Raw genomic sequence first — 16883 nt, 5'->3', positions numbered from 1 at the left:
TGTTCTGATTAAAAAGAGTTCTTGAAAAAATATAATAAGTACTGATTTTTATAGTGTAGATATCTTTTATTGTCAATGGTTATAAAATTGTTTCTAAAACATCATAAAAGGAAAGTTTTTATATTTATTAATAATTTATTTGTGAGTAATTGTAAAGTCATTCCTAAAACATAGAATGTGTAATGATTTATTTAATTGTTGACAATTTCTTGAATTGTAAAATAATTTATTCTTAAAGTATAATAAAAATAGTTTTGTAAAGAACAAGTAACCATTATTAAAGATGGTACGTACTCTCAAAATCGATTTTCGTCATCTTTTAATATTTGATCGGTAAAAATCACACTTTATAAAAATAGATTAGTCATTGATTATTAATTTTAAAATATTGTGTAAATTATGTTTATAGAAAAAAAAAGTTCAATTAGTGAGAGTAATTTTATATTTCTAATTTACAATTATTAAAAGATATTTTCAAAAACAAGCGGACATCAACTTTAATTTTATAACAATGGGAACTTTATTTTACCTATTTATTTACCATAAATTACAATGAAACTTGTTCTCAAATTAATAATAGAAGCATAATTTTATAACTATTGGATAATAATTAGTGTAAAATAAACTATTGGATAATAATTTGTCATACGAAACAGAAAGAAAATTATATTTTTATAAATGAAATATTTTTCAAGTATATACCATAACTCAAGAAGATACATATAGTATTTTTTATAAATTAAATTTATCAATAATTTAAGTTACTTTTTCAAAATTAACTTTCTTACTTTTCATTTAATTATTTTTCACTTAATTAATTAATATTAGGAAAAAAGATATGTGTTTATTTATCTTTTCCAATTAATCTTAATAAGAGAGAGAAAATTTTTTATCCAATTAATTTTAAACATTTATTATCTTTTGTATAAAAAGATTGTCTTAAGTGAAAACAAGAAGAAAAAAAAAAAGTGAAAAGAGTTTTATATAATAAGATAGAGGTAAGGAAAACAAATAAGTTTGTACTCATAGATAATGACTGAACTAGTCTCATTTTTTTATAAAAAAATATTTGATTTGTAATATTTGATTTGACTAAATACAAATACAAGTACAAGTAATACCCAATTTAAAAAAGAAAAAAATATAATTCAATAACATATATATATTATTCTTAAAGTCAAGTCTCAAATTTTATATAGATCTACCATTAATTATTCATGATTATGAAATATGATGTAAGAAAATAATCAATATAATAAGAATTATGACTAAATAACAAGCATGACTTAGTAAACAATACACATCCATGTATTATTCCTCATGAAACGAGTTTTATCTTCACATAAAGCATAACTTAATTAGTGATTAACATTTCATTTTACTAAACCAACCGACAATTTGAGCAAAAGTTAAAATAAAATGTTACCTTCTTTTTTCACAATAATTGAATAAAAGTTGTTTATACATTTCAAATTAACATTTATAAAACCATGACATAAACATTCATCATACATTGTTGCAGTGTGGTCTCAAAAAGTGTTATTAATTGATCTCATACTTTTGGTAACAATAATTTTAATTAAATATAGTCACAATATAATTAGAAAAACCATTATTTGTGGCCACTTAAAAGACCCTTGAAAAATCATTGTCAAATCGTTATCTATATTTTTAACAAAAAATAATAATAATTTACAATGGTTTTTCTTTTTTACTGTAAATAAAAAAATAAAAAGTTGTAATGGAAGTAAAATGAAACACAATAAACTATGCTGGGCCTAAGCATGGTTTATTGAGTCTGGTTGGCCCAATTTGAGATTTAACTTTTAGGTTTGGCCACTTTCTCCTACAAAAAAAAATGGCACTGCCTAACTGTATGTAACACGATCCAATGAACGACCTTAATTGTAGGTACTACACTTTAATTTCTATACATAGATAAAGATTGTGGATGTATTATATCTCAGTTGCCCATGTTTCCAACTTTAAGGCAAAATATTTCACTTAAGATCAGCTCGATTGATTTATCAATGTTAATGATGTGAGGTGTGACGTGACTGTATTTTCTTTTTTCAATATTTCCTAATTCATTAAAATAAAAAACTAATCTCATTCACAATAATTTATGTTTAACTAATTATCACACACAATAAAAATTGAACATAATTTTTTTTGTTAAATAAATAACTCTTACAATACGTGAGTATAGTATCTAACCACTATATATTGATTGACTAGCTTAACATGTTAGGATGACATTAAATCATTAATTATACTTATCAAGTAGAATGTTAAATTATATTTTAAATTTAATTCAGTCTTAAAAATTAATGTATAAGATGGTATTTTCTTCCATCTATATATACTCGTTACAAGAATGACATACAAAAAATGTCTCTATAAATATAATATATGTAGATATATATATATTTATTTAAAATATAGTTACGCACAAATTTAATGTTGATTTTGAATGAGATTTAATAACATATATGTTATTATAGCTTAAATTCACACCTTTTATAAATATACCAATATATTATATTTATTGTGTAAATAAAAATAATTTTTAATGACATATTATATCACTATATAATATCTGTCACATATCACAATTTTTGACTATTTTAATTTTACTACCTGAGATGTTTAACATTAACGATTATTGCTGTAATATATATATATATCGATTATGATTAATGAAATGCAATTAAATACCATCTGATTGTTAACAACAAAAAGATGAAAAGAGGCACGATGTCTAGTAAACATTTAAAACAAATAATTTTTCAACTACCATGTGTATCTGAGGCTTTCGCTCACAAAGATTAACTTCGTTTGCTTCTCTAACAAATGATTGAAACCGATCAATTATTTTTCTCTTATGTGCATTATTTTCTTTTTATGTTCTTTCTAAACATAGTTTAAATTCCTAATGATTGGATCGGTGTGGGGATGTTAAAGGGGTTTGGTCAAATATACAAGTGACCCCTACTTTTCATTTTAAAAGTAATAAACAAAGTTGTGATGAACAACTAACAAGTTGGCAAAACTACATAAAGATAAAAGAAATCAAAAAATAATAATAAGACTTAATTAAAGATGTTTTAATTAGTTTAAGTTTGTTATTATCTCTTTAATATAAAAAAATTAGTCTATGTAATTAAAAAATTGTTTTAATTGTTCATGGCTGCATACAACTTATATTGACAAAGATAAATTAAGTCTGATGTATAATATTAATTGAATTTGATATGATGTTCTAGAAGGCTTTTATAAAAATTATAAGGGCTACAAAAAGTAATTTTAAAATTAAGAGATAAAAACAAATCTATTAATATATGAGAGACTAATAAAAAATATTTAAATTTAATAATAATAATAATAATAATAATAAATTGAAGAAAAAAGAAAAAAGAAAACTCTTGAAGACAACATCTGCACTGCTATATATCTGCAATATTAATTAGTAGCAAGTTGAAAACAAAGATCAATTATGGGGGTTGCTAAAAGTATTTGCAATTATCAATTTTAGGGGCAGAGCCAAAAAACCTTTAATACATTTTAATTTGGCAGACAAAAACTTTAATATATTTTAGTTTAGTGGAAAAAGCATTTAATACATTTTATATAAGCATGCTGAATATACAATAATAATTTGATTAAAAATTATGTTATGAATTCAACTTTTTTTCTGAAAAAATAATATATCATTCTTTCCATAAAGTGAGGTTCATACCTGTCAACCTTTTGTGCATGGTTTGGTTTTGGTCTCTTCTTTTTTGCATTTGTTTCTTATGTGATTTCACATATGTTTATATAGGGAAAAATAAAAGGACCCTATTGCAAACTTGGGTTTTGTGTGTTATATCCGCACTATAAAACAAAATTTACGTGCTTTCAATGAAAAGTATAGTAGAAATGATTCCCTTATTTTTCCTTTTCCTTTTCCTTGTAATAAGAAAAAAACTATGCTCCAAAGTCCAAATGGACCAAATTTACCAATTACTAAGACACGGTTTAATAAACAAAAGAGAAAAGCTTCTACAAGTATATCAATGAGCTAAAATCTCATCTCAGACCAATTAGGTTATTTAATTATGAAAGAAGACGAGGCATGAAATGATAATGCACTTAAATTTGAAAAATAGTTTTACTAACTATTAAAAGAGTAATTAAATTTTTGAAACCTAGTACAAAAATATTCTCTCCTCATAAGCCATGAAACTTTTACGTATATAACCATGAAATGAAAGAGAAGATGTCGCATTTTTTTTTTTGAGTTTTAAATATTTAAAAATAAACATATTTTATACTAAATAAAAATAAAATAAAAAGTTGTATTAAAAACTATTATAGTAAAAATTTAATAATTTTTAAGTTAATTTAATTTTTAATTCATATAAAAAAAATTAGAATATTTTGTTACTCTTTTTTCTACTGATTTAAATAAGTTGAGAAAAATTCTCCTAGTTCTCTTTTTTTTTTTCTTCTTATTTCTATTTATTCAAATAATACATTTTTCACTTCATTCCCTTTTTATTTTTATTTTCATTCATTTTTATTTATTTATCTTTATTTCACTCTAAATTCAAGTAAAGCATTAATGTTAAAAAAACAATTAAGGAGTTTGATGTAAACCCTAAACCCTAAACCCTAAACATGTAAATCTACGTAATGGGTCAGGTCTAAATTAACTTATTTGACCCAAATTCACATATCAAAAATGTTAATTAACAAATATATATGTTAGGGTGCACTAAGGGACATATCTATATACATGTTTACATTAGAAGTCATTGAATTTATTATAACATATATGAACCCACTTGTAGAAGTCATTAAATTTATAGTCGATCTTGTTACCACTTTTTTCTTCTTAATTTTATTTTGATTATCTCCCAAAAAGTCTCATTTCAAAAAGACATATAAACTTATATTTTCTACTTTATCTAAATGATATGGAAATTTATTTTTAATTTTTAACTATCCCAATTCAAATATAAGAAAAAAAGCCAATAATCATCCTTATTCTTCCAACATCAGTAATGTAATACATTTACATTGAATCTATTTGAATACAATTTTAAAAGAACTTGAGTTTCTTTTATTAAAATAAAAGGCTTTTTTAATAATAAAAAAATCTGAAAAATTCTTTTAAAATTGTATGAAAACAGAATCATTGCATCATGTATAGAAATATTTCTCAATGAAGGTTCAAGAATTGCAGGGGCCTGTATGGGTCTATCCCTCCCTTGTGCACGTTCGCAGTTAACTTCACTCTAGCTTCAAAGAAGTTACTTTACTATATAAACATGTAGTAGAACACAATTTATACGTTTACTCTAAATTTCTTGTTTACTCTCATCACCTCTCAAGAAGATCAATGACTTAAACATATTGAAGACCTTACCACATCTGAACTTATCTCGAAGGATCCCTTAAAGACTCCTTTAAAAAGTTTCAACTCCTATTCCACACACTCTTTGACCGGTGGAGAACGATATTAAAAACAAAATAATTATTATAAAATGTAAAATTAATATAATATTATCAACATAATCATATAATTTGTAATAATAATAAAAAATCTAAACTATAAATTCTTTAACCATTGTCTAAGGCCATGATTAGCAAAATCATTTGAAAAAAATAAAGAAACCAACGACCGAATTCTAAAATTTGTTATTAACTTATTATACATGTGGTTGATGAGAATGTCCTTCAATATCCTAACTAGATATAAAAAAGCATAATCCCAAGTCCCAATATATATACCTAGATCTAGAAGGCCAACGGATCCTATTGTAAGAGAGAAGCCACAACTGTCCAATCTTAGAAACATTGATTGAGTGCTACATGACAGATTTGCCCTTGTGTTTGCATCTTACAATCAGATCATGGCGAGGGTAAAAACTAAAACCCATTTGGGAATATACTAGAGATTTGTCAGTAATTTTATATTTTTGTTCCATGTTGACAGAGAATGATAGATGTTAATATTCTACGAAAGCAACCAAGTCCACTTTTTTTTTAGGAGTTGCTTTGCTTAGTGGAGGAGTCCTTTGAGCAAAACCACAGAAAATGCCATGTTCCAAAGAAGAAGCCCTTGTTAGACTCTTCTACAATGCCTCTAGCTCCTTCCATCTTCTCTTCCTCTTCCTCTTCTCCTCTTCACTTCTTCTCATCAAGTTCTTTAACTTCATTGCCAGCCTCACCATACTCCAAAGGTCTTAACACTGCTCTTCATCCATCTTTTTTTCTCTCCCTCACACACCGTTTCTTCTTATAATTTATTAGTTGGCCATAGTTTCTAACTAATTTCTGCATGATATGCAGTAAATTGAAAATTTTAAATAACATATCATATACTTATTAGTCAGAATTATAAAACATTTAATGATCCTAACTAAATAATTTCTTGTTGCTTTCGACTTCTGACTTAAGACTTTTCTTTTCACATGTTGCAGAGATCACCACTATGAATATGTGTCTTCTGAGTATGATGAAGAAGAAGAAGAAGAAGAAATTCAAGAAAATTACCCCTATGTCCATGATTCTAATGAGTCAGATCATCTAGTAGCTGACATCATTTGTGGTGGAGAAACCCTTTTGTTTGTGCACAAGAAGCAGCCTCAGAGGACTCATTCATCTTCTGAAGAATTCACAAGCCCCCGGGATAGCCTTGTTGAAGACTCAGAAGAAAACTACTCCACAGAAACGTTGTCCTTTCACAAGTCACCTCTGGTTTCAGACTTTGAAAACGAAGAAGAGGGAGAGGAATTTCCAACAGAAGATGCTGATTCTGTTCCAAATTCTGTTCCAGTTGAAAGCAGGCCCACATCACCCATCACCCTGAACCTCCACAAAAGCGACTTAGTACATAGTGACAAAAACTACAACGGTAACTTGAGAATTCACATCATACATAGGATAAAGTTTGTTACATTATTCACATGCGACACTCGAATTGCTGACTCTATTTTGTGCAGAAGATCATGTTGAAATTGGACTTGCTGAAAACAAGAAGGTGCATGAGGCGAGTCTCACACGGGATGAGAGATTCTTTGTCATTGGTCCCACCCAATTGGAGTCTAAGAAACTCATTGTGGAGGAAAAGGACGATGAAGAAATATATGGTGATTCATGCACTGTTGGGTCCACGTCTAAGAGCTCCTCTGATTGGAGGAGCTCCATTAATTGCAGAGATTCTGGAACTGAAGACCCTTTTTCTTCCTCATCAAGACGAAGTTGCCCCAAGTGGGAATCATACACAGTTTTCCAAAAATATGATGAAGAAATGTCATTCCTAGACAGGATTAGCGCACAAAAACTTCATGAAGCTGGTAACACATTAACTTTTTTTAAAATCTTATTTTTAACTTTTCTATATATATATATATATATATATATGATAGTCGTAACTTATAAAAAAAATATATATATATTTTGATTCTCTTCTTATTTTTATCTCCTAAAAATATTTTTCAAGAAATTTATCAAAAAAAAAAACTCCATATTTATATCTTTCTTCTATGTCCTTCTCTCTTTAGGTGTCTAGTAGGACATTGGTGTTCCATGTATCATATTTATCAATCATATCAATTACTTTTCTTTCTTTTCTCTTTCAAGGTGTGTACAGCCAAAGCTGTCTACCAATTTTTTCTTAATATAAAGCATGTATTATTAGAGATAAAATATCTGCATTGGTAACTTAATCTACATTAAATAAAACTTATATTAGTAGAAAGTAGTCTTAAAGTTTAATATCATGCACCATCAATGTAAAATAAAAGAATTTACACAATAAAAACATATTATTAATATGACTTTTAAGATAATTATTATAAAAATTAACAAATTTATCAATAATAGTACAAAATTATTTTAAAATGTTATTTTCTCAAATAATTTTTCCGGTTATAACAAGTTTAAATTATAGTTGAGGATTGCTCTGACTACATGTGATAAACAACTTGATTTCAGAGTCTTTAAGGTCCATCAAGGTATCTCCGAGGTCAATTTCAGAGCGTATTGTGTACAAGTTTTCAAGTGGGAATAAAAAAGCAAGTGATGTGCGTGAGAACCCGTATCGTGAACTGGAGGCTGCATATGTTGCACAAATATGCATAACATGGGAAGCCCTTAATTGGAACTACAAGAATTTTCAATCCAAAAGAGCTTCGCGTGGCCATGATGTTGATTTGGGTTGTCCTGCCACCATTGCACAGAGATTCCAACAATTTCAAGTGTTGTTGCAGAGATACGTAGAGAATGAACCTTATGAGCATGGTAGGAGACCTGAGATTTATGCAAGAGTTAGGAATTTGGCTCCAAAATTACTCCTCGTACCAGAATATCGAGGTATATATCATATTCATGTATAATTACTACTTCTTTATTTTTCTAACTTTTGTTCAATTAAAAATGTTTTTCAGATAAAGTTTAAGAAGTATACACTATGGATATATAAATAATAATAATAATATTGTTAACCAATAAAAATTAAGATATTGAGATAACTTTTAAGATAATTAATATAAAAATCAATATTCTTACCTTAATTACATAAAAACAAATATATTATTACCTTAATTACATAAATATTTGTGATCGAAGATGTAAATTTCTTTATATTATTAGCTCATAGATTTTTTTTTTCATAAAAATTTACCATATAAGATGAATTCATAGATAGATGAGTTTATTTAAAATTTTATTATTTATAATTTATATATATCTTTCAGAATATATGATATATACAATCTTTATATATTAATTTTAAATTTTATTTAACATGAATTTTCATAATTTTATGTCAATTTATTATGCAATGTATTTACAATATTAAAAATGTATATTATTACTATGATTTAATAGTTAGTATTTAGTTTTTAATTATTATAATTCTATGTTCAAATTAGTAAGCAGCGAACTAATTAATACCGAAAAATAATCTTATATTAAATTTGCATTCAACAATAGTATTTTTGTTTTACAAACTTTAGCTACCTCTGTAGTTGCAATTGGAATAGCGTTTTCAATTATATAACTATAATTGTAACGTTATTGAAAAACTTATAATAAATAATTAGGATCTACTGTAAAGTGAAACTCAAAACTATGTTGTATTTATCACGTACCAGTGTATAGAATCGTCATGATTAACTAATTAAGATTCTTTTTGCGTGTGTTATAGAATCAGATGATGATCAGAAGGAGGATAATGGAATTCACTCAAAAATATCATCAGCTTCATTTCTTATGATAATGGAAGATGGGATCAGAACGTTCATGAGTTTTCTGAAGGCTGATAAAGAGAAACCATGTCAGATTCTTGCAGCATACTTTAGGAGAAACCGAAGACACTTGGTTGATCCAACACTTCTCCGCCTTATCAAGAAAGTTAATCAAAAGGCAATTAAATTAAATTATTCCCAATCTCAAATTATTAAATTAACAATTTCCTTAAGTGCCATCCAGATCATTATTCATTTCATATTTCATACATTTTATATCTTATAGTTGATTTTTTCCTAAAGCATTTTGTGTCTTTACTAGTATTGCTACAAAATTTTTACTGATTTTATTAATGATTAATTTATCCTCATTAATATTTCAGAAGAAGATGAAAGTGAAAGATCTTCGCCGTTCCCGCAAATGCTTGAGGAAAAGGAAGTTGAAGGGGGAAGAAGAGATGGAGATTTTGATGGCTCTAATAGACCTAAAAGTTGTGTCAAGGGTTTTGAGAATGAGTGAGTTAAGTGAAGAACAGTTGCATTGGTGTGAAGAAAAGATGAGCAAAGTGAGAGTGGTGGAACGGAAGCTTCAAAGAGATTCCACTCCACTTTTTTTCCCTGCACATTGACCCACAAAAAAGATTTATATATAATGCTTGGTGACTGGATGATGATGATGTGCATGGCTGCACCAAAGGAATATCCATAACACACTTTCTTTATTGTAAATATATATGCATGGACAAAGAAAATGGAGGGGACCCCACAAATCAAAGTGAAACGTGGGGTGGCATGGATTTTGGAGCCTGAAATGAGAGGAAAGTTGGGTAAAGTGAATGCTTATGTCATTTGATGAATATTGAAAGTGAAAGACCAGAGACAAAGCAAGGAATGAAGATAGAGACAAGAATAGCTTTAGTTTGCTTTAGCTTTTTACTTAGGGTTTATCTATTAGGGTTTTGAGGTGATTCAAAAGAAGAATGAATTAACAAGACTGAAGCACATGCAGTTGAATAAAAAGTAGTCTTGCACTCTTGGAGAAAAAAAAAAGTAGTATATCACACGATTAAGGAACGGTAGGCTTAGTGATTTTATTCTTTTTCTTTTTTCCAAATAATATTAGAAAAGGACCCCACTTGTTGGTTTTGTGAAAGAGAAAAAAGATATAAGAAAGGCATAAATCAACAACCATCAAATTAAGTAGCACCAGAACCAGGACATCTTGTAAGGCTGGCTACCAATTTAATTACCATGATATGTAATATTAATTATTTCTTTACTTTCAAAATTTTGAATCACAGATTTATCTTTTCTTGTGGGTTATGAATTTTTTTTTCTTTCGTAGAAGGCTAGTTGCCATATTTTCTCCACTATAAAAAGTCATGTCTCATAATGTAAAATTTATATATATATATATATATATATATATATATATATATATATATATATATCTTTTAGTTAGGTTTTGTTTAGACAAAATCCTTGATAAATATTTACTAATAAAAAAACTAAGAAAGTAATAAAATGAATTAAAAAAATTATAAGTTAAAAAAATCAACTAATATAATTCAACTTTTATAAAAGTAGTCTCATTTAACTTCTCTAAAATTAAAACTTATTTAATTTAAAAATAAGCTAATTTTAACTATAATTTAGGTTATTTTCTTTTATTATTTGACAACTACTTATTGAAAAGTTATTCGAACAATATCTAATTATTTTTTGTCATATACAAACTTTTTTCAATTTTTTAATTTATCCCAAGCCATCTAATTAATCAAGTAACTATACTGTTAAATACTTTTGTAATAAAAAAAAAAAGTTGTTAAATACTATTTTTATGATTTTTCACATTTTCTATAATATTAAATCATATTCGTATTACTTTAAATGGCTCAGTTATCTTTTACTCAAACCTAACTATTGTAAAATGTTTCTTGAATGGATCCTATAATAATTAATTAAGTTACTCCACGCACATTTTCATATTTTGTTATTCTTCATATTAGAGGGGAAAAAAAAAAACCAACAACGATATATATCAATGAGATAGCTTAGTTGATCGATATTTTTTAATATTAGATTTCATTCCCTTGAGTTTAAAAAAAAATCTAGTTAAAACAAGGTGTTTTTTTAAGAACAACTCGAATGCAAGTGCTCTTACATTTCTTTATTCGTGTCCTTCTTATCACATCATAGATCATTCATTATATTTGTGTTTTTTTTTCCTTATTTCTCATAATGTGGATTCTGCAACTGGAAAAGTAAAGCTGAAACTTGGCCTTTATTTAAACCATACAAAGTTAATGAAATATAGAAAAGTTACGCCATTTGATTTTGACTGTTGTGCCTTGTGCGCCAATTCCAGTTCTCCTTCCCGAGCATGTAAATTCAAAAGTAATAGTTCAATGTATTTCTTAATTAAAAGTCAAATTTGATTCCTAATTTAAGCATGTAGTGTTACTTTACTCTTATATAGGTAGACTCCTGGAAATAAGTTATATCTCCCTTTAATAGACAATAAAAAATAAAAAATACCATCATTGCATTTTCAGTTTTTTTTTTTTTTTTTTTTACTGAAATGAGGTATTTTGTTTTCAAATTTATCAAACAAGTATACTTCTTAAAAAAAAAGTTATTAAAATGATGTAATTCGAACTTTTGAAAGTCAGTTGTGCTTTAGTTTTCTGATTTTACTCTTGTGTGGTGACACATTGTCACAATTTCTAGCGATATACAAAACGGCCAGAAAATTCTTTCACGGAACCAAAATCAACTTACACACCATTTTAGTAAAAAAAATTTTACAAAGGATACTAATTTTGGTAATTTTGAAAATAAACTACTCCCTTTTAGTTAAAAAAAAAAAAAAAAAAAAAAAAAACATGTTTTCTCATATGTATAATATCCTCTCTCAATTAATTCATGACTTTTTAGAAATTCTCAATTACTTTATCAGTCCGTCAGACATGGGCTTTATAGGACCCATTTTGGTAGGTTGATGCCGTTGTGTTTAACGTACACTGTTACTCCACACCCCTATTCCTGTACCCTGAATTCCTTTAATAGTTTAATTTGTTGAGTTCTTTGATTTTTTTTCTTCTTAATTCCTAATTTGCAAATCACAAATAGCATGAACCATGAATGTTTTCTTTACAATTGATTCAAAAGTCAATTATGTGTATTCATGGATGTTGTGTATGTTTAATATTCAACATTAAAAGTACTTATATTCCAATTCAAAAGAGAGTGTATTTTTTTCATATATAACAAACTCAAGATATAAAATTATTTTAACGATAAAATACCCCAATGATTTTATTTGATTGTCATGGGATGTTATTATTAGGAATATGGGTTAAGAATATGACTTTATATCTCATCATGCAAAATTATTCGAATATGAAAATTTTCTCTCAATTATATATTTTGTTATCATCATTTTATTGGTTAATTAGAAAGGGTAATAAAAAACAAAATTATCTTTATCTATATCTTACCTAAATTAATGGGTTGGGTTAGAATTTCAAAAGACTATTTTAGTGATTTTTTTTTATAAATTTTAAAATTTTAAAAGATTTTGAAAGAATATAATAATTTTTAAGATTTTTTAGTAAAAACTTTTAAAATATGAATTTTAATTAAGACTTTATGATTGGATTTTGATAGTTTGGATTTTAACGGGTTTTATGGATTTCACAAGAAAATATAGATTAGTAAAACATATTTAATGTTATAAAAAATTAACAAAAAAATATAACATAAATAATAAAGAAAAGTAAAATCAACACAATTTTTTCTATCTTTTGACAAATAGTTGTCTCTATCTTTTGATAAATAGTTGTCTATATCTTTTGACAAATAATTGATTTAAATATTCTCTTAACTAATACTTCTCCACATATCTAAAGTTATACTAACCTTCTACATACATTGATATATTCTATTTTATGCTCGAGTCTGAACAATATATTTAAAATTATGATATTCATTAACTAGTAGCACTGAAGATAAAGATTCATCCACTGATTTAATTGAAAATTCATTAAAATGACATTTTTTGCGAAGAAAATTATGCAGTAATATACATACTAGTACAAGTTCAGTTTATGTTTTAAATAGAAATGGAGGAGCTAACTTAAAAATTGTAAAACCTGATTTAAAAATATCAAATATCCTCTCAATCAGATTTCTTAAGGACGCATGATCACTTCATTTTCATTTTGCGGGTCATTACCATGACCTACAAAATCTTGGGGATGATATTACACACCTTAAAATAGAACTAAAAATTGGCGTTTATTAGAAAACCCACAATTCACTAAAAAATATTTACCTAATTACATATACAACACATATAAAAATTAGTATGAAATTAAAAAAATTTATTATTATAAAAATATTTACCATAAGTCACTTTAAGTCCATTTCTCCTTATCAAAGCATCACTTAATAACCTGAAATCATGAGCCGAACTCTCCCACCCATTAAGAACATAGATGAATTTAAAATTAAAGTTATAAGTTGTTAATAGATATCTTTCGTGATGATTACCATAGTTACTTACATCTTACCCTCTAATCCTTGCCAAAATATGAGTACCACCAATAGTTTTGATACAATCAAAATTTCTTTTATATATTATTAAAGTTCAACCATTATGGCTCCATCAAAATATAAATTAAACACTTCAACAAAAATACAATCAAAATGACATTTAAAAAAATTAATTTAACAAAGTATTAATCATCTCAGCTTAAATTTATCCAAAATAAATGTTTTTCTTATGACATCTTAAAGAAAGTGAAATTCTTTGCTTTAGTATCAACCAAATCAGTAGTTATAAAAAGAGTTTTGTCATCCAAGTTTGGGATCTCTTTTATAGCATCCCAAATATTATTATCTTTCTCTTTCTCTGCCTTCTTATCTTTTCTCCAATATATTAGATATTGTTTCAAAATTGACAATAATAGTCCCAATGCCAATAGAAAGAGTATCTAGAACTTTGGCATAATTGTTGGTACCAATTGAATTAGAACTCCCTCTACACTTGAATTTATTTATCTTCTGATGGCTTGATTTTTCAATGGGAACCTTCAAACTTTAAAGAAGATTAGACAATCGACTACATCCCTAAGGTGGTGAAGGTTGGTAGGAGGTTTCATAATTATCTGGTTGAAAAAGTATACATCAATATTGATAAATAAAAATGTAATAAAAAAGTATTAATAGATTAAAAAAAAAGATAGGAGAAAAAATAAAGAGAGAAAGAAGATAAATGAGAGAGATGAACAAAAAGAGAAAGAAAATGAGATTGAGAAGAGAGAGATGAGGGGAAAAAAAAGATGAGATAAGGAAAAGAGAGAGAGGAGAAAGAGAGAAAATAAAAGATTAGAGAGAGCCAAGGAGGAAAAAATTAAAGAGAAGAAAAAAGATGAGGGAACAAAAATTGAGAGAAAAAAGGTCATGTCAAAAACTCAAAGATTTTTGTGGGATTGTTAGATGAGTGAATTATATGTAAATTCTACTAAAAAGTCTCATAAAATTTATCATTCATAATAATTTGTTAAAATTTATATTTTTTTAATCTCAGCAGACTTTTTTTAAATAAAAAGTAATTAAATATCATGATTTTGACAAATATATATTCCTAAAAAATTATAATTGTCTTAATTAAACATCACCAAAATTTGAAATTATCTTAAAAAATCTTAATTATCTTAATTAAATATCACATGATTTTTTTAAACAAAAAAATATTAATAAAATATTACAAAACTTTTTTATAATAATTTTTTTAAAAATATTTTAAAATTCCAATCTAATACACCCCTAATACTCAAATTCACTAAATTAATTTCATATGAGAGCATATTAGTAGTTTGAATATGTACAGTATCAATTCACTAAAGACTTTCAAACGTTGTGATATATCGCTTTGTTTGATATATACCTGCATAAACACTATGATATCATTCGTCGTGTTAAGCTAATGTTAGCTCGGGACTGGGTAGTGTACGTAAGTCATATCCCTAGAGAGATAAATTCAGTTGCCCATATGCTTGCTAGTTGGGTGTACGGAACCTAGGTTCCAATGTAATTTGGAGGAGTCCTCCAGACTTTATCCTGCTATCACTAGGAAGAGACTCTATGTCTTGAGTTGATCTGTTTGTTTAGTTTCATCCTTTACCAACAAAAAAACATGTATTTATCAATGATTATCATCTTTACATTGGGATGCTTGCGAGAAAGCCCGTAACTATTGGACCGGACTAAACACAAACCTATAAATAAATGTAACGTACCAAAATAATAATAAGAGTCGTGATACATATACCTTTTTTTTTAATAAGTACAATTTCCTTTCTTTTTTTGAATTTTTTTAAAATATCTTTAACTTTTTTATTTTACATATGTAATTTTTAATTTAATACTTTCTTTTTCACACATGATAAACATGACACAACTTCTTTCATTTTTATTGCAATTTTTACATGCATTTTCTTATGTTTCATACATTTTTTACTTATTTTAGTAAGTAATTTTACTTCTATTGATTTTTACATTACTCTTTCCCCCTCCTCTTTTCAATTTTCACATTATTATCCTCTCTTTCCCCTTTTTAAGTTATACACCCACTCAAGACGTATAATTGATGTACAACGACGTTGTAAGCGTATGCGACTTCCTTGATCATGTCAAAGGTGTCGAGACAAACATATTTTTTTTCTTAGAACATTTCATCTCTTTCACACTTTTAAAAATCTCAACATTAATTATAGTATTAAAGAAAATACTTTTTGGAATAGAGAAATTACTGTTTCATAAAGTATTTTTCATAATTGTGTTTTTTTTTTACATATTTTTTAAAAGTATTTTCCAAAATACTAATTTTATTATTTCAAAAAATAACTAAAATTAATATTCCAAAAGTTACTTTTCAAAATTGTGTTGTCTTACATAAAAATAAATTTAGTGTTCTATAAAATATTTTCTAGAAGTATGTAAAAAACCAAATTTCAAAAATATTTTCCAGAACATTAATTTCACTATTTCAAAAAGTAATTTCTAGAATATTAAAATTAATGTTCCAAAAAGTATTTTCTAAAATACTAAACTTATTGTTGAGGTTTCTCAAAGTGTGAAAGGAGAAAAAGTGTTTGAAGAAAGAACACATGTCTTGCTTGCCACCTTTGACACTATCAAGGAAGTTTCACATGATTACAACGTCATTACACACTAGTTATGTAACCGAAATGCATGTGAAAACTGAAGTAAAGGAGAGAAGGAAGAGAGTAATGTAACAATTGAAAGAACTAAAATTACTAACTGAAATATGTAACAAGTGAGAGGAAAGATAATGAGATGCATGTAAAAAAAAAAAAGTAAAGAAGATGTGTAGAAAATAAGAAGAAAGTGTTAAATTGAAAGTTGAAGGTGTAAAATTAAAAAGACTTAAATATGTTTTTAGTTATTTAAATTTAGGGTAAATTTGTTTTTGGTCCCTCAAATTTAAAATTGTTATTTTTAGTCTCTATAATTTCAAAAAATCTTATTTAAGTCCTTATATTCAAATTTTGTTAAGAAATTTATCAAATATTATTACATAAAATATACCTATTAGTATCCCTATTAGTGAAAATA

The 16883-nt window shown here is 26.4% G+C and overlaps 1 protein-coding gene across 2 annotated transcripts; it reads left to right on the top strand.

Annotated features, from left to right (window-relative positions):
* Positions 1-5823: 5823 nt before the first annotated feature.
* LOC109796811 (uncharacterized) lies at positions 5824-10562 on the top strand. Of its 2 annotated transcripts, none has more exons than XM_020356621.3 (6): positions 5824-6230; positions 6471-6904; positions 6996-7346; positions 7987-8364; positions 9200-9417; positions 9623-10562. In XM_020356621.3, exons 1-6 carry the CDS (start codon positions 6085-6087, stop codon positions 9866-9868), a joined length of 1773 nt encoding a protein of 590 aa, XP_020212210.1. In that variant the 5' UTR covers positions 5824-6084; the 3' UTR covers positions 9869-10562. The 2 variants fall into 2 exon arrangements, with proteins under 2 accessions (XP_020212210.1, XP_020212209.1); XM_020356620.3 differs by having other exon boundaries at positions 5826-6230; positions 6993-7346.
* Positions 10563-16883: the final 6321 nt, after the last annotated feature.

This window comes from Cajanus cajan, chromosome 1, assembly GCF_000230855.2.
Source record: "Cajanus cajan strain Asha chromosome 1, NIPB_CcT2T_4, whole genome shotgun sequence".
NCBI classification, from domain to species: Eukaryota; Viridiplantae; Streptophyta; class Magnoliopsida; order Fabales; family Fabaceae; genus Cajanus; species Cajanus cajan.
Note: the sequence above shows the minus strand (reverse complement) of the source record. Positions and strands in the feature narration are given on the sequence as shown.

What these genes read in the sequence shown, in the direction of transcription:
- LOC109796811 (XM_020356620.3), top strand. Translation starts at nt 6,085, where the DNA reads ATGCCATGTTCCAAAGAAGAAGCCCTTGTTAGACTCTTCTACAATGCC. An exon ending in AGCCTCACCATACTCCAAAG is followed by an intron (nt 6,231 to 6,470) that starts GTCTTAACACTG and finishes CACATGTTGCAG; the next exon opens with AGATCACCACTATGAATATG. An exon ending in CCTCGTACCAGAATATCGAG is followed by an intron (nt 8,365 to 9,199) that starts GTATATATCATA and finishes CGTGTGTTATAG; the next exon opens with AATCAGATGATGATCAGAAG.